This window comes from Halictus rubicundus, chromosome 3 (assembly GCF_050948215.1).
Source record: "Halictus rubicundus isolate RS-2024b chromosome 3, iyHalRubi1_principal, whole genome shotgun sequence".
In the NCBI taxonomy this organism is placed as follows: domain Eukaryota; kingdom Metazoa; phylum Arthropoda; class Insecta; order Hymenoptera; family Halictidae; genus Halictus; species Halictus rubicundus.
The window spans coordinates 14,401,929-14,427,126 of NC_135151.1; the positions used below are offsets into that span (position 1 = coordinate 14,401,929).

Here is a 25,198-nt window from a genome sequence, read left to right on the forward strand (position 1 = left end):
AACTTCGCTTCGCATACCCTTTCGGTTTATGAATGATCGCGCAGCAGGTGGGATTCCGCGAGGATGGTAATTGCCGGCACGCTCGCAGGAAATGCCCCGTAGCTTAGGCGACACACGCGCGCATACGCGCAACGGGGCTCTCCGCGTTACGGATAAACCGTTGATTATACGGTTCCGAGAGATAACGGCCGCGGAAAGAAAATGGCGACGCGTAAAATATCACTCGGTTCCATGGCGAACCTAACGTTACGATCCGGTGCGGGTCTGGACATCGTCACGGAGCTCCGAACCGAACAAGACCGTAAACATTCGCGGCTGGAACACCGCGGACCATTCGAAAATACATCCTATATGCGTCACAAAAAGAACTCTGTTGGGAGCTAGACAAAGCGCAGAATACGCTCCGAGGGATCGCGTCAGTTATCGCTTTACACGCATCTTTTCACCCTTCGGTGGTGGGTGTCTGCCGTGCCGAGCGTCATGTTACCCGCGTGTCGTCGCTCTGCGTCCGGTAACTTCACGTTTTCCCCTGGGACAGTTGCTGTAACGCAACGCCGCTCGAGTTCCTTCGTGGAAGATCCTCAAACATCGCTTTTATCGCTAAAATGCTCGCCACTGAGGTCTGCTTCGGCTCTCGTAGTCGGAGAGGGTGGGGCGTTAAATGTCCACGCACAAATCTTAACTTCATTTTTGAAAATATCAGTGATTGCGTAACTTCACTTATGATTCTACGTGCTTTTGATCGAGTACGTTCCAGCACACAACAGTTTAACTCATTGAATTCGGAAGAAACGGTTCTTTCATGAGACGACGAAAAACTTTCGTTCTTCGGGTTGTTACTTACGCTTCTTGTTAACAGATTCCATACATTATTAAAAGAGAAGGTTACTCGTCTTTCTACCCGCCCCGAGGAAACATTTATACCGACCATTCCAATGTTGAACAATAAAATAATGATCACCTTTACTATTGATGATTATTATTTATGATCATTTCTTTATTTATTCCAAGCAAAATACGTACAATATTTTTGCTGTATTCTTATTCGTAGTGCGAGTGTTGTATTTTGCAATGTACATGTGTAAATTCTCTGATATCAACGCTGAATCTACATATTGTATACACGAAGCAATACTATCGCCATATAAGAAAAAGAGCACAGATTTCTCAAGTAGTACAACAGCTCGGTTTCGCTGTACACGACTCTTGTAACAAGTGTAAACGAATTTTTCAGAGCCGGATACATTGACTCGACCTTTCGCACGTTCAAGAATGCGCGCATACAATAGTGCCCAAAAGTCTGGGACTAGAATGCTTTTATGGAACATATTCGAATAAACATCTGCTGTTGAACTGTTATCAACAATTTCCAATATTTTATGTTATTGTATCAAATATGGAATACGTGTAGCAAGTAAGTGAGATACAATTCCATATTTCGTCGCTTTCCTTTATACGAGAGACTTCATAGAATATTATTGTCTACTAAACGTACATACACGGTGTCCCTACTTTTTCTCGGCATAACTTTGCCAGCAGATTCTGCGAGCGAAAGTAAGAAACACAAAAATTTCATAGGAACATCGACTAAAAAATGCTTTGTTAAAAAATGATGGCATCCCAGGGTCAAAGAAAGACGAGGGTAAGAAAAGAGGTGACGAAAGGTTGCTCGATGTTGCTTCAGTGTGGACATAGCTTAACAATCACCTGTTGGTTATCGAGCGGCGCAGGAGTCGTCGGGAAAGCGCCCGTAACCCGGGAAAACGTGTGAAAACGGATTCGAAGCAGTTGAAAATTACACGTTAACTGGCCGAGAACCCGATCGTGCACGCAGCGGCGCAGCGGTACAAAACCGAGAGACGGTGGTTACAGCCCGAGAAGGCCCGTTACCTTTAAACGGCGCTGTAGCCTCGCGTTCCCTTCGCAGATACACGGCTGTTTGCGGAAGCGCGAGCAGTGAAAAAAAAAAAGGGTATTTGGTATTACAGTAACAGCGAGTTCGCCGATAACGGCGTAATTTGACCAGTGTAAGCACGGTTCCCGTTCGCTTGTGTGCCAGCCGCTTTCGTGTCCGTGTGTCGAATCGTATACAATGATAGAAGGCAAAAAGTCCGAGGAAACCGATAAAACACGCGAGCCCGCGCATGTAACGCGCGCGTACCAACGTGCAACGAAACACGGATCGGAACACGGCCGGCTGTAAATCACCGTTGAATCTAAACACAATGCCGCAACGATTCCTGCGGATCGTTTCAAATCTCTCTCCTTAGCGAAACTCTCCTTCTCTGGTTAGCGTTACGGTCCCGCAACAACGAGACACACACCGATCGAGTGCAAGCCCGTGTTCGCCCGTGGAAACGTTCGCGCGGAAAAGTGCACACGGCTGCGCACAAACAAATAACGGTTCCCCGGACCGTGGGCTCGCGAAAATATTTATAGTGGGTACTCGGTTTTATCCGTTTACTTAGCCCCGCTCCACCGAACACCGCCTTCCACTGCGAGCCTCGTGCAAACGCCTCCCGACGCATTTTGATCTCGCAGGAACGCGAGTTCTCGAGGAATCGCGGTCGGGAACGTTGATCGCGCCCCCGAAAAGTCACTTCATCGATCATATTTAATTGAAACCCAACACCCTGCCGGATATCCATCCATAAATTCAGCCGCGCAGTTTGGTGGTCGGTATTTCCAGGCTCGCTCTCGTCCGTCGCTTGCCAAACTATACCAGGGAGAAAATAAGAACGAGGTGAGACGGTGTGTGGCTAAGAATTTGGTATTTTTTTTTTCTCCAATAGGTAATACATACAGGGTGGTCCACGCAACTTGCACACCTATGTAACTTCCAAAGGATGCGTTGCACGACAAAGTTTTGTATACAGAAGTTGCATGGTCTGAAGGGGTACACGATTTAGTGTATTTATTTTTTTTTACAGGACTTTGTTTTTTTCAATGAAACACTATATTTTTTATACCAAAATATGGAAGAGTGTCGAATTCTGAGTAAAAAAGTATTGACCTTCATTAGCCCTAAACCTAATAATTAACGAGTAATTTCACTTTATTTCCTGAAAATTTTCTTCGCGTAATATCAGGTTAGAAAAATAAAAAGAAAATCGAATGATTTTTTTTTTCTTTGTAAGAAAATTAAACTACTAAACTACTTTCTTTCCTGAAAATTTTCTTCGCGTAATGTCAGGTTAGAAAAATAAAAAGAAAATTAAATGATTTCTTTTTCTTTGTAAGAAAATTTGTAAGAAAAGAAAAGAGCATAAAAAATTGGACATATATATATGTACATATATATACATATATAGATGTATACATACATGGTTTCTGCGGGCATATAATATGTAGGGACGGCAGGGAACGAATTTTAAGATCGTTGATTGGATTTTTTCGCAGTTAACGCTGGAATGATCAAAGAATTCAATTTTCTTTAAAATTAAATTGAACCAGTAATAAAGTGCATTTCTCCAGCTTCAATTCGAGTTGCTTAAAAGTGGAAAAATTCTGACGGAAACAAATTTTAGAATTGATTCGAAATAACCCGCTTATGATCCTGCAATTCAGGATTTCTACTTTTCCAACGTCGCGTCGTATGGAATTCACTTTTAGATCAAAGCACACCTGTCACAGAGCACGATCTTTCAGCTTTAATTGGAGTCCTCGACAGTTTGAAAATTCCAACGGGAATACGTTTTCAAGCTGATTTGAAGCAATTCCTCATCATTCAGTCATTTTTCGCTTTCGCCAGGCTTTCTCATTTTTCGACGTCATGCGGAATTTTCATTTAAACAAAATTAGTCCTGTCACAATGTGCGTTCTCCCAGCTTCAATTTCACTCCTGGAAAGTTTCAAAATATCGACGGGAATATGTATATTTTAAAACTGACTTGAAGCAACGCCTCAAGATCCAGTCATTTTTCGCCAGTTTTCTTCGTCGTTGGTAAGTTTCTTCCTAACCAAAAATAGAACTGTCCTAAAGTGCACGGAATAATTAATATTTTTGTAAAGTATTCGATCGTTAGGAGTCCGAACGATCAAACCTCTAGAATAAAAATCGCGCAAAATCTGGATGAATTCAATCGTGTCACAGCGTCGTGCGATAGTGACTTTTAGTGCTCGGTAGGTGTAGCATTAAGGAAGACGATGACTACCATTCTCGGATGTCGGGGTCGGTTCTTTCTTTCGTTTTTGGAGAGCGTCGGGTATCGCTGGGGTGGAAAATTCAGGAGGCCACTTTGGATCAATTAGCACGGTCGAAAAAGAAAGGCAATGAGAGGGATTCGAGATCCCGGGCTGCTCTTATGAATGAAGACGTCATCGCTCGCATAGTTTTGATTGGGCGCGTGTAGAGAATGAGTGGAACACGAGACGTTGACGAGTGAGAAGGGATCGTGGTCTCCGGTCTCTCCTGTCCACGGTCGCGCGGGCTTGTTACACGTCGGAGAAAGACAGAGGGAACCCTGGTAATAAATGCATGGGAGGTGTAATGGGACGAAACTCGATAGCCAGGGAACCTGCCACGGGGCGGGCTATGGTGTCTACGGCGTCTCGTGGCAAACTGTCATAATGCCTCCGGCCCGAAAACTCGAAAATAACGGTGAACAAATGTAGCCGCGAGCCGGGTCGTGACCGTCGGACCACCACCTGTAACCAATTATTCGCTACCCTCCGCTATTCGCGCGCCATTTCGCTCCAGGGGAACTGAAAATCAACATTGACCACCCGATGTAACGAGTGTCAATCCGGTTCCCCTCGCTATCAACGAACTTTCGTTCGATTGATTCCACTGATCCTTGCAGACTCGACGATTTCGTGGCAATCGTAATTAAATCAATTAAAATTTTTACGTGTCAAATTCCTTTTTCGTATTTTTCAACCCACTTCTATGAAAAGTTAAATAGAAATATTTATCCTTATATACAAATATGCAGAACAATGAACTGACATATTGAATGACCATTAATAATTTACCACAGTGATTGATTTTTAACCCTCTTGCAGACCCTTTCTCAATCAAAATCTTTATTTACTGGTATAGATAATTTGTTGATTGTATGGATGATTGACGAGGAATCATTTTTGCGTAACATCTTTTAACCGACCAGCTAAATGTTTGTCAAGAACCAACGACGTCGTGAATGTAGAGGAAACAAATAAATGAAAGCATCGCCAACACTTTCATTGTAGCAGTTAACAACAAATGGAGTCGTAACAACAGCGCGGACGTTTCAACTTCCAAGCAGCCCATTCAAGCAATTCGAACACAATACATTAATTGAGCGATTTTACGTTGTACATATTACTTGAAAGTTTTGTGTCTGTCACTGCCACCGAGCGCGGTTTTCTCGTTTAAACGGACAGCACACTTTCGCACAGTGCATACATCAACTCTTTAAAGTCTAAATGCGCTTAAACTGGGAGTAACGTGGACTATTAAGAGGTTAACCCCAGCTGGTATGTATTTGCATGCAGTATCGTTCCTTTAATTACGCCTGAATTACGACTTCGCCTCGCGTACAATAGTTTTGCGAGAGGGAGACGTCTTAAACGTCGACACGTTACAACTCGAACGGCTTTTGTCACAACGCATTCAAATGGCTGTTTGCAATTAGCTTCGAGCGACAAAACTTTACGTAACAATAACCGAGGGGGTAAGTTATTCATCTCTCTTCGAAGCAATCCAGTTATTCATCTACGGTTTGATTTTCTTCGATGATTTAATAATCGGTATACCTACAATTCGATACTTCGCAAAATACTTTTTACAAAAACAACAAGCATCCAACCTAGTCAAATTTCCACGCGAAACTCGATCGTTTCAACGTAACCTCGTGAACGTATACAAGTGGCTCTAACAATTTGATCCTACCGACCTGTACCGTGATATTTTTGTAACTGCGCCGCTGACGGGCTTGTATTCGGAAACAATTGCCCGTACCACCCCGTACATAATACACTGTTACAGTAAAATGTGCCAAGTCTGAGACGGCAGGGCAGACGATGGAAGTCGAGAGTCCTCCGTTCGCGATCCACCGGGGAACAGAACGCACACAGACTCTCCTCTCCTCGACGGAGGCGTGTTTCAAACGGACAGCCAAGTACATACATTTCTAATAGCGCGTCGTACCGTAAAGTAGTTAACTCGTTCCCGTCTCGGTTTACCTTCGCCAAGATTAGCCTCGGTTCCCCGAAGCTCCGCAGCCAGGCTATCGCCATTGACATTTCGAAACGCATTAGGGGGTTACGGGACGTGTCCGCGGTATCAGAAATTTGTCGGTCGATGCGTCTCGCCGACACGCTCGTCCGGCTTGTACAAGTATATCTCGCTAACTCGAGAGCACTTGGCCGACCGATACAGGCCACTCTAACTAGTCATTAACACCCTTGCAGAAAAAAAAAGAAGAAGAACGAAAGCAGAAGTTCGCCGTTGAAACGAGACGGAAAGACAAGCGGAGAGAAAGAGAGCGAGATATTTCGTTCATCTCCGTTCCATTTCCTCTCTCACCTGGTTCCAAGGTATTTTCTTCTCTCGTTCTCGAGACTGTTGCGCGAGTGTGTGCGCAACGCTGTTCGGAGATGCACTTGCGCGATGCAGGTACGCGTAATTGCGCGAATAATTTAAGGGCGCGCCGCGCGCGGCACGGATATATGACCCTCGCGGTTCACGCTCGCCGAGAATACACCCATGGTCGAACCGATGGGGGATGGGTCAAGAACTGCGGCTCTACGGGAGAACCGGCACTTTAAGAAAACCGATCCGTCCATTCATCGGGGAATGATTAAATTGATAGCTCGCCACCACGCGAGCAACTGACGCCGCGCGCTCCGACTCGGCGTTCGAGCGCACCGTTCGAGATGCACCGCTCGATGCACTCGCCCGGGAAGAAAAGAATCCCGCCTTGGAAACGTTAATGACAATCGCCGCTCCGACGAAAGAGCCCGAGCCTCGATCCACGGTTTAACCGACCATGGCAATCTTCCACCGCGTTTACCACGTTCAGAGTTGCTGCCTCGTAGATGAATGCTGCTCGCAGCGAACGATCGAACGGCACCGCGATCGCTTTTCATCGAAATATTAGCTTGTCTGGAAAGGTCGCTTCCATTTCTCGAATCATTCTCCGTCTTATCGTAGCCACAGCCTCTCCAAGGTCTTTTCAATACTTCGCGCTCGAAGACTTTTCCCAGATCATCAACCAGCAACACATTCATCCACGAAGTAGCGAGCAACGTATTGTTTCATATAAAATTTCCACAGCTTCGGAAATAATTACTATATTTTAGTGAAATTTGACCCGGAGATTGTAGATCTCATCGTTTTTTGAACGTACGATATCGCAAAAAACACACCCGTTTCCTCGTAGACTTGTTGTAATAATGTTTTCATTTCATCATCTAATGTTTTAATAGTGTTTTCAGTTTATTTATTGTGAGTAACGGAATATTATGATTGTTGTGCAACGTTAGAAAATTCGAGGTGGAAAATATTACTTCGACAAGAATATTTACATTCTAGAAAAGAACAATACCTCATTTTAGACTTTTTTAATGCCAAGAAAGGTAACGTAGATATTCCTCGCGTTTATATTGCGTGAACACTCCGTATAAAGCGGTCAACGTTGAACAATTGAATGTCATATTATCTAAACCGTCACATCTCCGTATTAGTTCACATAATAAAGGTTCCAGCCTATTGTAATCGCTAGGGCACGAAAGGGTATACAATTTCTGTCAATGTTTCATGCTTTACACACGTTTCTGCAGATAAAATTTGATTTTGACGTCGGAACCCAATGTGCTCGCGTGTATAGTCATTTCTAGTGACCAGACCTTTCAATTCACATTGCTCGTGGCTAGATTGCAAATATTTATGCGAGCAACTGTAAAAAACACACAGAAATTAAATGAAACTATTTAGGACTGTCAAACCAGCGAGCTAAAAAAATTCATAATCACGAATAGATTGTAGATTTTTATGCAAAATGTTTGATCTCAATACAATTTATCTGACGATATACTCAATGATACTGTAATACTTGGGGCTAGTGAAAATTTTCTGCAATATTTTTAATTGTACACAAAAAAAGGTGTCTGAAATACCTATCATTTCTGTAAGAATACCGAAATAATACCGGTATTTATTTATTTCATAATTAACACCTTATGAAAATATTTTCTTTTCTCTGTTTTTAGTTCCTGTCACAATATGTGTACATAGACGACTTAAGATTGTAGTGTTACATCAGTGTATTTAAAATCAGAGAAACTACTTATGTTTACGCATAGATATATGTATGTTTAAAAAGTGTCAGCTCATCCTCGGAGAAACACAGGGATCTAACCTTCTTAAAGGCCTCGTAGATCGCACGTCTGTGATTACGGGCGTTAAGAAAATGATCGTCTTTTCAAAAGCGTCGCGAACATTATTGCGGGTGAGTGAAAGTGTACGTGTACAAGTCCCTCGGCACCATCCTTTCATAGTCCCCGAATTCTGTCTAGACCGTATCCACTCGGCTTGACATACCGATCGTCCAAGCCAAGCCTGATCAATGAGCGTCCGAGGTCGGCAGCGGCCGGTGGCTGGATCGCTGTCCGAGCTGTCTCGGGCCTTAAGATTTTCTTTTCAGAACGAAAATAGCCGGGGCGATACTTACAGCCGGTCGGTCGTCGGTAGATGCTTTTCAAATAGAGAAGTATCTCTGACACTGGGTGTGTACGGTGCGTATAAATTTCGAGCGGTGTACACACGCACACGCATAAATCCCGCGTAACCCTCGGGGTACGCGCGTAAACCGGCGCGAGTACTCGCGAGAACGGGCGCCATAACGTAGAAGAAGGAACGTGGAAGAAGCATGCCGGCCCGCTAGGGAGGAACGAAGCGGAGAACGCGAGAGAGGAGAAGAAGGGAGCAGAGAGAGAAAGAGAGAGAGAGAGAGAGAGAGAAACAAGATAACTGGAGGAAAGGGGACGGATAGAGGAAAAGAAAGAAACGCGAGTCCTGCGTGTTCAAACAAAGGTGAGTCTGCACGTTGCGCCTCGGCTGCAGGTACTGCACTCCCTTGCTCCTCTTGTATCTCACTACTACCTTTCTCTTCTTTTTCTCGACCCCGTGCGCGTCCTCTCTATGATTTTATCTTCGTTTCGCTGATGTTATACACCGCGAAGGTTACATCCGGCCGAATGTCTTGTTGCCAGGTGTATAAGCGAACCTTCCCCCTTGATTCCTTCTTCTTCTTCTTCTTCTTCTTCTTCTTCTTTGCGCCCCATTCTCCGTTCTTCAACGTTCCCCGTGTCCTCCTTGTCGCGTTGCGCAATCGGCCAATCGTTGTTGCGTTAGGAAAGGAATCAAGGTGAAAGGTGGCGCGTTCGAATTTAAAAGGAACGGACCGGACTCTCCGAGCGTAACAGATAGGGTTACATTACGGTGATTAAATAGAGTGTTATCGCACGGTAGTTGCCTTTGTATTAATCCTACGAGCGAACAACCAGACGCCCGTTCATTTCGGTCGATCTATTCTCCGACTTTTCACTGTCATCTCGACGCGCTGCAACAGCGCCGTAATTGATTAGATTTACTTGACCGCCGAGCTCTGTTCGGACCGGTTATTTTTTCTTCGTTGTAGTTTCTTCGAAATTCGGCCAGTTTTGTCTCAATCGAGAGAAGACCGTCCCCACTATAGCGCCCACTTTCCCCTTCCAGTGAGCAATCGTGACCGTGGGGCAACGAAGACGCGAGACACCAGCGAACGCGACGAGGTTCGCGCTACATAAAAGAGGGTGAGAGGGGGAGATGTGTTGGTGGGAGAAGCAGGCGTTCGAGGGGCCCCTACCGTGCTGTGGAATACTCGATTACCCGGCATGTTCTCCCGATTACTTTTCGGCCAAAAACGCGAATCGTATTTAACACAAATCAAAAAGTTTTATGGTCACAACTAGTCTTCCTTCTCGAGAATTCTTTCGAATTTGTCGAGAAAAATTCCAGTATTTCTCGAGAAATTTAAATTTAGGAAAATTCTTACGAATCTCATTTATTTTGTAACATATAAATTCTTAAATTCTCTTAAATTCTTATTTAAAACTGTAGAAAAACTGAATACTGAATTGAGTAATGAGTTTCTTCTTGTTGTTACTAAAGAAGAAATGTCTAAAAGAAGAGACAAGATTGTTGTATCCCTTATGAAATATCTGCATAATCCAGAATCTCTTAACATCCAAGACAGATCTGTATAAAATGGCAAACCAATTCTAAGCAGACTTTTTGGAAAATATAACAATGATTCTTATGAAAATAGTGAAACACTTTCAGATTCTCAGAATGAGCAACTACCACTGGAAAAACAGTTAGAATTAGAAATTGCAGATAACCTTCAAGAATTTAGTGTCAAGAGTTTAGCGGCAGAAGGAAATGAATTCCGGACTCTAACAAAGGTATTACAAATTTTTGAGTCCATTGAAAAAAGGACACCCAATCTTCAGCAACTTCTGGATGTTCTCTGTATACGATAAAGCCAACATCCACACAAAATGAAAGAAATTTTTCTACGGCTACAGATTTTGTTACAAAAAAGGAAAGTAGATTGTCTGATTCTACATTAGACGCATTATGCTTCTTAAGAAGTCATTTCAAAACAAAAGCGTAATGTTTCACTTTATAAAAGTTTGGTAAAAGTTTCCCAATATTTTTTTATTTCATTAAAAATTCTCGAGAATTCTCATTTCTTGTTTCTCATTTCTCGAGAAATGAAAAATGTTGTGAAATCAGGAACACTAGTCACAACAGAACATGGTTCTGTTTCAATGTGACTGTTCTGTTCGTTCGCTAGCCAATCCGAATTCAGATTCGAGAGCGAGAGCAGAGAGAAAAGCAATGAAGCGAAACCGTGTGACGTGCGACATTACAAAAAGCTTGGCGAAAATTATGGGCAAAAATAAACCGCGCCGGCGGTTTGAAACAATGCTCATTGGGGTGGTACTTGATTCTCCATCTTGAAATTTGTTTCACGCGAAGAAACTCGGTGGAGAAGCACCGAACCTGGACACCGGTTTTTGTCGATCGAAATTTATGATTGGTGCGGATGTCGAGCAGAGATTGTTGCTTTTCCCCGATGAAATTCACTTGGAAGACTGACGCAGATAGAGCATCCGAACCGGAAACTGGGCCGAACGGCGCGACAAATGAAATTTTCTTAGCAATCTGGTTAGCATAGAGACAGGAGACAGCGCCTGCAAAATTGCATTCCTGTAATCCTGTGTTCTGCTCATAGGATTGTGGACTTTCCCGGTTGTGCACATTTCTGGGGGAAGAAAATTCTGCGAGCTTATTGCGAAAAATATCCTGGATTACACCTGGGAAAATTGGCATGTTGGACAAGAGTGCCTAATACTAAAAAGAAAAAAGAAAATGAGAAAGTTTTCATAGCGAGGAAAGGTTTGAAGAAGCTCTGAGTGTAAATGTTCGTGTGAAAAATAAATGCCTCTGCTTGCTTACAGAATATAAAATAGAAAACATTTTAAATTCACAATTTTTGTAGTTCTTTAATTCTTCGTGCTAAATAAACACTGCATGTTCGACTAGTATTGTCGCCAAGAACGCTTATGGCTGCTATTTCGCTGCAATTACCTACATTACTTTCCACCGTTAATACTTGTATGAAAAATTTCTTAATTAAATAAATCCTGCCGGCGGCGGAAGGATATAAACTCAGAAGTTACATAGAGAAAGTATGTCGTCACTCCTATGTAAAATTTTATATGAATAATTTAGATATGAGGTTGTAGAGAGTAATCAATCTGCATAGAAGCTGGCAAACATCATGATTTTATCGTAAGGTTTTCAATTAAAAGATTTCTATTAAATTAGTCGAGAGGCGTATGTGTGCAGAGAGCTGATTTTAAGCTCCTTACACAAATTCTAATTGGTTGCACAGTTTAATCTTAGGGTCGTGATCATAAGTGATCTTATAATCTGCGATCATAGTCTGTTTCAGTCTCGCTGTCAAAGGGTAGATAATTGGTTCAATCTCATTAATGAAATCTCTCGAAGCTAGGATAGCCCTGCGGTGTTCGGAAAATGTTATTTCTCGCATACCTAATGTGCACAAATATTTACCAGAATCCGCTTTGTTTAATGGCTTTCTCGCGGAATCTGCGCTCAATTTACCGTAATCCTTTAAAAGCTATTTGCGTGTACTAATTGACTTCGTTTAAAAATTGTGAAGAATTCAAAAACATGAGAAGATCGAATAAATAATTTATCTTAAAAAAGGCCAGTGAACGAACTTAACGAACCCTTAGTATTAGATAGAAGTATTATAATAGAAAGTCGGTTAATTAAATTAAAAGTTCTAACAGAAAATCAGTAAAATAATATTTTTATAAACAAATCTGCGTTGAGTTTGTGTAAATTTTCGAATAATTTTATTTGCATTTTTCTTGAGAAGAATATCTTCTGTAGAAGTGTTTAACAACGCGAGTCTTGGTTCCGACGGAAATAAGCGAGAAGCACATTTTTGAAACTATTTTACACATTCCACAGGCAGAGTTTATTTGTTCCAGTGACAGCGTACTTTTTATTCCAGGTCATTTGTCCTAAAAAAGTAGGAAATTCGCGTCCGTGAAATCGCGAACATCGTCCGCAACATAAATCCTTTAATGTATATTAATTCCCCCGGGGCTCGGAGCCGCGCGATTAAACCTCTTACACAGACGGCGGTGCATTTAATTGTTCAATGTAGAATAAAATTCACCTCCGATTAATCTGTTGCATAAACAGAATTTATTTTCAGCCTCGTTCCCGGACAAGGGTGGAATCGTTGAAATATCCCCGGCGCAAACGAAACCGGAGTGTTGTTTTTAAGCGAAGCGCAAACGAAATTGGATGCTTGCGCGTAATTACATGCGTACCGTGTATTTATCTGAACAAAGGGTAACGAGGGCTGGCGAATTCGAGAGCACTTGATTTCTTTGTCTCGTTTCGTGCTGTCTAGACGATCGATCATACCTACTGCACGTTCCAGTCGCCTCAGCAGGAAGAAACAAGTTAGCTACCCGGACGAAGGAACTCTAATTGCCGGATAATACGTAAGAAAGTCACCGTTCAATGCTCCATATTTTTATATGCAATATTTGGAAACGTGTTTCACGTAGAAACAGTTGTGGTTTTAATGGTTGGGATCTATTGCCCCACCGGACGAGTATTTTTATTAGTGAACAGTATGTGGATCGGTGACAAAATCGAAACATTGAAAGCGTTTATACCAAACGCAATTTTGGCATGAATTGTTAAAACACTAACCTGATTCATTAAAAGAAGTGAATTCTCAGGAAAACTATCAAAGTTATTTGTTTTCTCCGAGAAAATATTTACTATAATATATTGCACAGGTTTTCTGTCACATATTCAACTTGTAATAATGATACAAATTTTTTAATTCTATTCTAACAAATATTTAAAACTGTAATATTTTGTAGGACACCGTGTATATTGAAAGGGTTGCCTTACACTTTACGAGCGAAGGTGTACGTTGCTGCGAAACTCTTCCAAATAAACGAACACCGCAACACGTGCTTCACATTCACTATTAATATTATAATTATGCATCGTCACTAGTCGTATACGAATCACATAATTCTTCGTCGAGATTTAAACATTAGTTTTATTGCAATATATCAGTTAAGATCTCATGTTAATATTTTTTTGGTGTACAACGTACTAGAAAGTATAAAATACATGCATCTCGAGAAATGGACGTTCGGTCCAACTTTTGTTCGCAATTATAGATATTTATACGGTGTAGTGTGCCAAAACTTTTGTGCGGCACTGCATATTTTTATAAATGCAAACGTACCGACCCGCATGAACATACTTCATAAAATTGTAATAAAAGAGGAATACTTAGAATAGGATACCTGGACATTGACACTTTAATGATAAAGTGCGTCTGCGAGACAAGATTGATTTACACGTAATGTGCAGTTGTCCAAGACGTCAAGCTTAACACTTGAAGCACATCCTCAAACCCGACGGACTGTAATCGTTAGACTGCAGAGACAAGTAGAAATTTCTCCAATAATAGTAATAAATTGAAGATACGTTCGACATTCTTCAAATTCTTTCAAGATTTCTCGCGTCTCAAATTCCAACCCGCCGAATTTTCGACGTATAAACGCCCAAAAATCCGCGATCTAACGATCCGAAAGCCACCGGATCTCTCGCTTAGTATCACGCGAACCGACACAATCAATTTTTCATGAAACCGAAGTACTAAAAACCGGCACGGTCAATTGAAAGCAAGCGATAATAGCGCTCGAATAGAAGCTTCTCCCGTAACCCTCGACTCCATAGAACCTCGAGAGCCCCGCAAGGATCCAATAATTCTTCGGATTCGCAATCGTCGGGAGCGAAGGATGAATAATATTTTACGCCGTCAGCGAGAACAATGGGCGTCTATTAATTAAACATTTTCAGTGCGTCCGTGATCCATCACGTTCCGCGCGATTCAGAGCCCGCGGTTGATCTCGCGAGCACGCGGGATCCGGAGAACGTGATCCTCGAGACTCTCGTCGTTTTTGGGTCAATGAAGGAAAAAACCCAGGTATTATTATGACGAAGGCCTGTGAGATCCTATTATTCGATTTTAATCGAATGTCAGGCCTGGAATTGAATCCTGCCGCACAACCACCGCACCGCACCGCAACGGTGCCAATATCGTTCTTGTGCTCGTCGCGCGCGAACTCGCGTCCATGGTCTTAGTTCGAGGCTTGTGAAAACCGGCGTTGAACACAGAGGGAAAGGCATAGAACCGCACACGTACAGTAGTCGGAAGGTGCTTGAACCCGATACCAAGTGCAAAGCTTTCCTCGCGTACTCGGCACACGTTAGCATATTCATTATCCGCCACTTAGTCGGGTCTTAAACCAGCGGTGCTTGCGGTGGGATCAGCACTATTAGTCTCTCACGCCCCTTCCTCCTCTATCCCTCTCCCCTCCATTCACTCTTTCTCTTTGTATCTTTCCTTTTCCCTCTGTCCTTCACCGCCTTTTGCTATCATTTCCTTTCCCCCCTCTCACCTTTCCCCCGCTTTCTCCCTCGTCGACTATTCGCGATTGCTTCCGACCCTGGCTCTCTTCCTCTTCTCCGTCGTCTTCTTTTCAAATGATACAGAAAGTTGCCTAACACGGTTAGCTTCTCTTTTAATTGATTTAATTGATCATGGATATCACGGAAATTTATTGCTCCTGAATTATATGTTATGTATTGAATAGTGGGGGACGAGTGGGGATGAGTCGTGGAAATTTAAGTGTAGCAGATTTAGCAAATTTGAGTGAGTACTACCGCATCATTTCCTTTTCCCTTTTCCCAGTAATTCACCCTCCTCTCTCTCTCTCTCGCTCTCTCCCCTCCGTTGCCCTCTTCTCAAACGATACTTTGTTCACTTCGTTCGAGCTTTGTCTGTGTTTCCTCACCTTCGGTCTTCTTTCATCTGTTTTCTTATTCACTTCGGCCGTTCCTTCGGCGTTTATTTTCTCCCCTTGTTCGCGCTTTCTTCGTCCCACCGTCTTTTCTTCACCTTTCTGCGACCGCTTCGTTTTCTTTCCTCTTTCTATTTGATCTCACCGGCTCCACCCCACCTCCTCGTTCCTCGCCCCAAGTTCACCTTTTATTTTCTCGGCGAATCTACAGTTTAACTTTTGGCTTATCATTGGCCCCGCTCCTCGAGTTCTGCGAGAGTTTATTTCTGTTGTTGGACTGGGTCTTTATTTTGTATTATTCTACTAATTAGTTTTATTCGTTAAAGCAATTTTTTAACGTCTGCACGAACATTTGAATTCGCAAAATTTTCGAAACGGAAAGGTATGTGTTCACTTTCTCACCCGTCACAAAGCATAAACGATTTTGTGGAGAGAAACGAACAGTGGCTATCGAAAGTTGAGTGTTTAAGCTTCAACGAATATTCTACGACGATTTTCCATGAAGTTACCACACTTTGGACGTGGACATTTTTCGAATAAAAATTTACCGATCCTTCAATTTTTCGCGCCCAGTGTATATTTCGATCGGAAAAATCGATTGTTCTGAAAAATTTCTGTCTGAACGGTTGCGAAACCGTTGACGAAGTGGAAAGACCGGTAAGATTGCCCGGAGAGGGACTACGCGGATGTCTCAGTGACCGATTCTGTTTGAGAGACAACCCTTGCCGGAGGGTGTCATCGGGGTTAAAATAAACACGGGGTGAAGCTTTCGGGGTTGGATACAGTTGAAACGTATCGTTCCGGTATGACCGCGCGTGCTGTACAAACAGGGGAAGTTTCTAATATTACCAGCTACTGTGTGCGCATACATGCTGCCCCAACGGGGAGCATAACAATCCGTCGGTGAACGATATCAGAATCGAAAAAAATAACCAGTGAGTAAAGGGACGCGAGATAAATGAGATTCTCGGCACTTGTGATTTTTTCCAAGCGTTCACACCTTATATTGTTAACTCTTTATTTGCTCTTTTATTTCCGCCCTTATATGCCAACTGGATCGTGTCATAAATCAATTCGATTATCTTCAGCATCAATTTTTATTCGTTACTAAACTACGGTATTATGTTCGATCAATCGTATCATTTCTGTAAGCGGCTTCTTCTTAATTACAGTTATGCACTTTTATGCTTTCAACTGAAGTAGTTTATCTGACAAATTAATGGGTAATTGTATAGAAATTGGTCCTCCTCACCGATTTTGATGACCATGAGATATGTTGTCAAGGTCATCATTCTGAACAACTTTTCCCTATGCACGTTACCGCCGCTCGATTTTAGTTTTCGAGATATTCGTAAAAAAAATATTACTAATACTGTATTGACAATTTTCCGTATTCCTGCACGCTCCGTAGCGTCTGTTTATTTTTGTTTTGTAAACACGCTGTGGAAATGTGAGAGTAAACAGTGTCCCACAACATATTTCAAGGTCATCAAAATCGGTGAGGAGGACCATCTTCTATATAATTACCAATTAATGTTACTAGACTGTGAATTTTATCCGTTTATGATAACAATTAGTCGATGAAATACAAAATTGTAAGAACGGTAGAAGCAGTTAGGAATGTTACACCATTTTCGTGTTAGTAAAATTGTTGAACGAAGAGATATACTAAAAAATATATCTGTCTGCAAATATATATTTGCCTTCTGTCATTTTTACAGTTGATTTTGAACATTTGTCACAGAATTCTAACCTCACTTGTTTCACTTTTTTAGAACATTTAACGTACCTATTAATTTTATATTTCGGACACATTCATGACATTTAAATCAACATATTAACATATGGAAATTATTAAATAAGCATACTCTCTAATAAAGACGTAATGGTTATTTTTGTGACCAATTAACTTTCTCTCACACAAAATAACGGGCATCTGAAAGGTGTATGGTACTTTCATGGTGTGAGTAGCAGTGAATTTTTGTACTTCTTATTTCGATGAGCACACTCTTCTGACACAATATACGGAAAATCTTTCTCAATTTGTCTTACTTTCTCCGGTGCGTTTCTTAACTAGCCATCAATGACGGCACAATACGTTACACGGCTAGTACAGTACGGCATGATATATTCGTACCCTTCGTTTTTATCCGTTTAATGAAGAGAATGATAATTCTTCCGCATCATCTTGTTCTCTGCGTTCCTAACGACGTATAGTAGTCGCGTTAAAAAGATATGTGCAATACGCGTATCAATTCAAAAGGCGGATATTTTCATTAAAAATATTTAGTTTACTTCGGTACATTCTAGTTCGTTTTATCTCCTTCCAAAAATAATAATATTAATAATAATTAATAAACACTAGATATATTTTTAGACATTTTTTAGAGATACCACATAACGTTTCAGATAAATGACGATTCGATGACGTTTCGATTAATTGACGGTTATAGTAATCAAATAATTCCAAAATTCATCTCCTAGCTCAGTTCATTTTATAACCAGCCAGATTACTCATCTACAGCATCGAACTCCAACCATTTCACCCTTACTCGCCAACCCCTATCTGGTAACCCTTAGTTACTGCCATAATCCATAAGTGGATTTTAGATTTGATGCGTTTATAGCTCACACTTTTCCAAACTTCTATGCATTCAATGGTTTGGTACGTTTTAGTAAAAATTTTCTCTCTTCTTTCTCTACTTACTCTCAAGGAAAAGAGGATCTTTTCCACAACTGTACACCACGTCTTGTGGATATTATCTTTTTTATTTTAAATTCGTCAAACTTAGTAATCTTTAAAATAATATTCAACAAAGGATGTCTGTATAAATTAGACTCAAACCTGATAATGCAGGTCACTAAATATAATTTCGCAGTGCGATTTCATAATTATCTCTATAATTATTTCAAACAACAACAAAATGTTATTCGCCAATTTCAGAAATTCCCAGATCTGGTTGCTAGCGAGTATATCAACTCTATCTCCAGAAATGAAGCAGCCAAACGACGACGTTGCAACTCAGGTGCGAAACATCCTCAAGAGCCTAGATACAGCGATCATAGGGTAAACGTTGATCTCGCCATAGCGCCCGTTCGATACCGTCACCTCTGAAACCTGCTGCTGAACAGTTGTCCTAAGCATCGCCGATAAAGCCAGCGTCGTCGTTTCCTCCACCGTGCACCGGCAACATTGACTTAAATCAAGCCGATAATTCCGAGTGCATCAAACCCCGCGGGCAATTTATCCTCGCGATTCAGACGCAAGATAAAAACACAGACACAAACAGTTCGCAACGGAAAATAGAAATCCGAAAGTGTCGCAGATATAAAATGCGTGCGCGTACGATCCTCCGGGCAGGCATGCTCCACATAAGAGAAGATAAAACCGGGAGGGAACGGTGACCATAAATATGTATGAAAATATGAATCGGGCGGGCCCGTCTGCGCGTTGCCCGCCGTTCGAACGCGTTAAAAAGACGATAAAACGAAATGAAAAAGAGCAAGAAGAAGGCTTCTCCTCCTCGAGAGGAGGAGGAAGAGGAGAAAGAAGAAGGAGAACAGATGCTGATCCAGCGACACGGTTCGGCCACCTTACCATTCGGAAAAGAAGTCCTCGACTTTCGTTCGGACGACATGGGCGCAGGCAGAGCCAGGCATATCCACGGGTCACCTCACAACGACATTAGACACGGCTGTTGGTTCGTTGACGAGGCAACAAATTTCCCGGGTAATTCACCGCGGCGGGAGAGAGGGATGGCAGAAAGAGGTGAACGACGATTATGGAAACGAGAGGGACAGGGACACCGGGGCACAGAGAACCAGAGAACCAGAGAACCAGAGAGAAGGATAGTGAGAGAGAGTGGCAGAGAGACAGAGAAAGCAGAGGCTCGTCGTTCGTCGTGGAAATCTCGAAACGAGCAGCAGTTGCCTGACCTGACAGCGCGCGGCAGCCGACAGGGCCGTATTTTCCGTGTGCTGGAAACTACGAGCACAAAATTGAGAGGGCTCACCTCTGGGAGCCATTCGGAGTTCACTAACCGTGGAAATGGCACCGGCACTCGATGCAACGTTGCGAGGCGTCGCGACGCCCGGATGCCGGATAGAGGACGATGCCGTGTCCCTGCATCGCCGAGGAAAACGGGCGAATGCCTTTCGGAGATGCGACCGAGCGCCGTGCGCTCTTCCAACGTCTCGATTGCACTTCATTTTTTTCCCTCTTTTCGAAATGCATTCTCTACGCTCGAGCCGAGAAGAGCGTCCCTTCGTTTGCGTCTTTAAGTGCCCGGCACGGATCTCTTTACTCGCCGAGATGTTTGCCCGCCACTTCTTCCCGCCTCGGCCCCCACCGACGCGACGCGACATTTACTAATCTCTCTGTGCTTCTAAAGGGATGCAACCTCGACCTGCAACAGCCGCCGAACCTCGCCGCAGAATTACACTTCGCGCGAAACCGCTCCGCTAACCGTGTTTCGGCGGCTGGAGCGGAAGTTTGAAAGAGTAGCTGTAGATCTAGTAAGTTTTTGGATGCGTCTTCGCGTAGAGAGAGAAGTTGCGGGCACACTGGTGGACAAAATTATAAGATACCATGGAATTTACTGCTACTTTACTTTTTTGAAAAGTAGTTAACGCCTTTTTCCGAGAGGTTTCTATTAACCCCTCGTCCTACAAAAACGAGTGAGACTCGGGCTAAGAAATTTCGGCCAAAAATAATAAGCACCAGCCTGATCCGTGGTACCTCGTTCACGAAGCAAGGATCGTGGCTCGCGATATACACACCGCGTATATCGCGAGTATTCTAAACAGCTAAATCGCTCGACGCGTCCCCGACCTTCCTGTTTATTGTGGCCTGAGCGATCGGGAGTTAGCGGGTAGGACAAGGGGTAAAATAAGCCATAAAATTTAGCTTGAACAAACACACGACGGTCGTATATCGACTCGAAGAATTTTCGTGAAAATCGTGCTGAATATTTCGATTCACAGACTGCGCGAAGTCGTCCAAAAAGAAAATTCCCAAATCTGCACACACCTGTGTTTACTTCCCCCGTTACGATGACGAATTACGTCAGGCGGAGTCGAGCAATCGACGCGAGTAGATGCGTTGCGTTCGAGTAACGCGTTCCCCGGAACATGATAAAATTTAACGGAGTTTAAACCAGTTCGTGCGATGTCAATTACCTGCTCAAAGGCGTCGGCTCCCGTGGCAGTTCGAGGGATTTAATTCCGCGGCGAAAGCCTCGGGGTTAGATTTCATAGGCGGTGAGAAAATGAAACGAAACGAACGAACGGCGAACGTCGCCGCGTCCCACGCAATTTCGCGTCGATGGGTGGCTTCTTCGCTCTAGGTACTAATTTATGAAAGTTCTACTATCCTAAGACGACGTTAAATCTTCTTTTCGTGCCGAGGGCTCTCGGTGAGTGTCGTGTCTCGTTGTTATCTTAACGGCTGCCATGGCTGCTAACGAGAATACAGACTGTTCGTTATCTTCGCGGCGAGAGCACGCGCAAGCCCTCGGCACGACACTTGTGTTTTATATGCGAGCCAGAGACACTGGCAACCGTGGCCACAAGGAAGCCACGATTGCACCATATCTGAGACTATGAGTTGTTAGCGAGGAACGCGTTTAATTACCCTCGGCGAACCACTCGGCGCGCCTTTTCGTTCCTCTCCGACTTTTCTCAAAATACCACCGGATCATTCCAAAGCGTTCCTTCACGCCTGGACTCGGCTTCTCGGACAACGCTTTCTAGACCTTCCACGCTTCGCTGCTGTGGATCTTCGTTATCTCATCTTGGGAATACGTCGCTTCTATTAATTGTCGTGATTTTAATCGTTTCACCTCCGTCCGTCGTTTCTGTAGTCCAACACGTGCCGAACCGCTTTCGCTTGGACTTTCCTTTCATTCCCATCATTTGATGTTTTCATTGAAATTTGCGAATCGTATCGGTGTCGTACAGTTACTCACGGGCTACCGGTAGTTTAGCAGGTGCGGAGGATCTTCGCGGCCCCGAACGGACTGGACAACAAATCCACTGTGTTGCGATCACACGAGTGGAATGTACGTACGTGAACACGCGTAGCCATGTGCGGTGGATGCACGGATGCACCGTGGCGCGAGCATGAATACGTTCCAGCATGCTCTCTCGCGGCAGGAGATCGTTATCCCCGTGCGATAGTTCTTCTGGTCCTAGACGAACCTACGTAAATCGAACTTAGTGGGGATAGTCCTTGCTGGTAGCCACTTTGTAACAGTACCGGGAAACAGATGAAATTAATAGTAATAACGGGGGGTAATAACTGGATTCCACTCGTGGAGCGAACGTGAGAGCAAACAGCGGCCGCGCTTGATAACTATCCGATTCACCATAATTCGGCATATTAAGCTGTCATGATCGGCAATCCTCCTTTTGACGAGACGAGGATCGATGACGAACCATTTCGGGAATGATAAAGCGGTCTAACGTGAAACGATTGCCTAATATCAAACAGAGACGCTTCTCAGAATCTGATTATTAAGTATTTGTTAACTGGTTCTAAGCTGTCCCATTTTTTAACTATTTGTTAACTGAGAGCGCTTATTAGCTATTTCTTTGTTCAATTTTTGTACATATGTATTTCTAAAAATCTCATACCTAAATATTTGTTCACCGGCTATGAGCTATCTCAATCACGTTGGGGTACCGTTCACGTTGTGATTTGTTAATTCAGCGAACACCAGCGATGTGCCACAAGCATTCTCTAATTATTTATTAGCTAAAGGTATTTCTGAACTATTTTTTTAATACGATTTTTAATTAAATGTAACTGTGTAACCATAGTGTCTTGAAAAATATAATAGAAGAACTATATTTGGTTATACAAAAGCTAGAATGTTATAAATAAATCGATTTATCGTTGGAAATATTATAATAGGTGTTTTAAGAGTTAATTGGTTAAAATGTTGAAGTATTCTACCCTTGAGTAAACTTATGCCAATAATTGTCTAATATGTAACTATTAATAACATAATTTACCATTTCAATACAGATGAATATTAAGCATAATCTAATTGAATTAGTGCACTTTCAAAGTATATATTTTAAAGATCAACTTATGGGGCCATACCACAATGTAAGGTTAAAATTATTCGTTAAATTTTTATGTGAACTTAATCAAGAATAAATACTTTTCAGTGTAGCGTACGATTTTTTTTTTTTGATATGTTGATTTATCGAATTTTCGTAAATATTTACACTAAATTATTCTTAGTGAAAAAAGATTGCATTGTTTAAACAACCGCTTTTACATTCTTGAATTATTAAAAAATGGTACGCTACATTGAAAAGTATTTATTCTTGAATAAGTTCCCATAAATATATTTTGCTTCCTACGTTACCAATCATGATAACAAACAATAATTTAGCGTCGCCATTTTGTAATTTCAAATAATATAAAAATTTGAAAGTGAAGTCAAAGCGTTGCTACATATCCCCCTAAAAAAGATATTATTATTTTATTTAATGATTACATGGTGGTGCACCCCCTTAACCCTTTGTCCTACATGCTAGCTTCCGAACTTGCGCAAAATGTATGCGTCTTATGACATGTATATAACGGCGCAACGAAAGTAAGAAAATATCGAGAACAACTGAACCACGGGTGAGGCTCGTGCTTATTTGTTTTTACCCAAATTTCTTACTACAAGTCTCACTCGTTGATGTAGGACAAGAGGTTAAGGGTTAAAACAGCATAACTTTGCGAAGTGTTGCGCAAATTCGCCCAGCAACTGTATCAGAAATGTCGCCAATGTGTTAAAAACATAAAGCCCGTCACCGTGACATAGTTATAGTGTTAACAACATGAACGTGTCGAACCAGATGATTTGTGACTAGATCTGATTAATAGTGTTCCGCGTCGAATCTACCTGGCGATTATTTTCGCTCAATTGAATTGTAGGATTTTCTGCATAATTTCAATGAATCGTACGCTGGCATGCGGGTAAACTTCAACAAGTGATGTCTGATTAATAGATCAGCTGGGATAGCCTCCTCAAAATTAGTAGTGATTAATGTCTGACAGAGGGAGAGGGAGAGAGAGTGAGAAAGAGAGAGAAAGAGAGAGCGAGAGAGAGCTCGTACTACTTACGTTTGCAGGCCTTACGATTCGTGATCGGTCTCGTCGGATCTCTGTAGTAACCTTCCCGACAATAATGACAGTGTCTTCCTGCTGTAAAATGCCAGCACTGCAGACAAACGCCTCCGCTGACACGACCCGACAGCTTGTACAGTTCCATGTTGAATATGCACCTTCTCGCGTGTCCATTGCAGTTGCACTCTGGAACAGATATACACGTTGGTTTTAGTCGACCATCCGACTTGTTCTTGCTTTTCCACCTACATCAAAATCCCGGCTAATTAACCGCGCGCAGAAACAGAAACAATTAAGAGTGCACGCTACCGGTCCATAGTCTGACACACTACCTTCTTCTTAACCCTTTGCGGACGAGGATTTATTAAAATATTTAGAATTTCCTCGGCAAGCTAAACCCTATATTGAAGTCTTCAGTTTTGGGAAAAAATATGTACTGATCGTTTGTTACTGCAACGATTAAATTATGTGTTTGCTGCTTTAAGAATTAAATACGCGCACTTGATATACCCAATATTCCGGTAGTCGTCTTCAAAGATAAGATAATAGCAATGATATGATGAATGAAGATGATAGATCTTATTTTTCTGAACTTTTGCAGGTTTATGAAGAAGTTAGTTTTTGATGTTGGGTTATGTTTGAGATGATGTTTCTGTATACTTCTTAGGTCAAATTGAAGAAGAAAGACAATAAAGCACTGGTAGAACGGTTTCTATTGATGAAAATAATGTCATACGGCGAGTATTTCTTACTTAAAACAAAATATATCTTGTACGACAAATACGCTCACAACTCGCACTCGCATCACAACGAAGGAGAAGGTAACTGACACGACGGGTTCCGACACTGCCCGACAGTCTACGATTCGCAGCGGATCGCGCGCTGTTTGAACCCCATATGAAGCCCGATACTACCGTCAACGACACGTAACATATCCGACACGGCACCGTTCCGACACAGATAGTAGTATAAACACTATCCGACAGTCGACCGATATTTAGAATCGCAACAAGAATGCACAGACTGTTTTGTTAAGAAAATTTTACTGTTCTTCTAGCATTTGTAAAGTTTAGAGTATATTTTAAGCTAAGGTGCCAAAAAATATTTTAAATGTAATTTTTTAAATAGATTATTTACACATAAGTTAGTATATTATGTACTCCTAGATACAACATAACAGATTTCTAGTAAAAATCAATAAAAAGTAATGTTATACGTTCTGTAGAAATTAGTACATGAATTTTTCCTCCCATTCTTGTTTCATAAGCATTTTGCGTTAACAATTCTTCGCATATTATCTAGGCTAGGTACGAGCTATAGTCACCCCTTAAATGAAATCAATACGACGGACGCGTTTTGCTTTGTGAGAAACACGGGCGCTTCTTCTTTCTTTCAAGCTTTACAGTTGACAATAAAAACGGTCAAGGTACTAGATAACTTAAAAAAATACATTGTAGATTTTATGGTTAATAAAACTTGGATTCATGCCCATGCTATTCACAAGCATTTGTCTGCAATTAAAAAAATTACTCCACGTCTTCGCCAATGAAATTCCACTGTTCTACAGCATACAGTTATTTAAAATAAAAAAAAAGCAGC

The 25,198-nt window shown here is 42.1% G+C and overlaps 1 protein-coding gene across 1 annotated transcript in view; it reads right to left on the minus strand.

Annotated features, from left to right (window-relative positions):
- LOC143352756 (netrin-1) overlaps positions 1-25,198 on the minus strand; it is a 191,316-nt gene that overhangs the window by 57,694 nt on the left and 108,424 nt on the right. Inside the window, exon 2 of the mRNA XM_076785551.1 lies at positions 23,597-23,785. Within this exon, the coding sequence (XP_076641666.1) occupies positions 23,597-23,785 (189 nt within the window). The remainder of the gene's footprint in view (positions 1-23,596; positions 23,786-25,198) is intronic.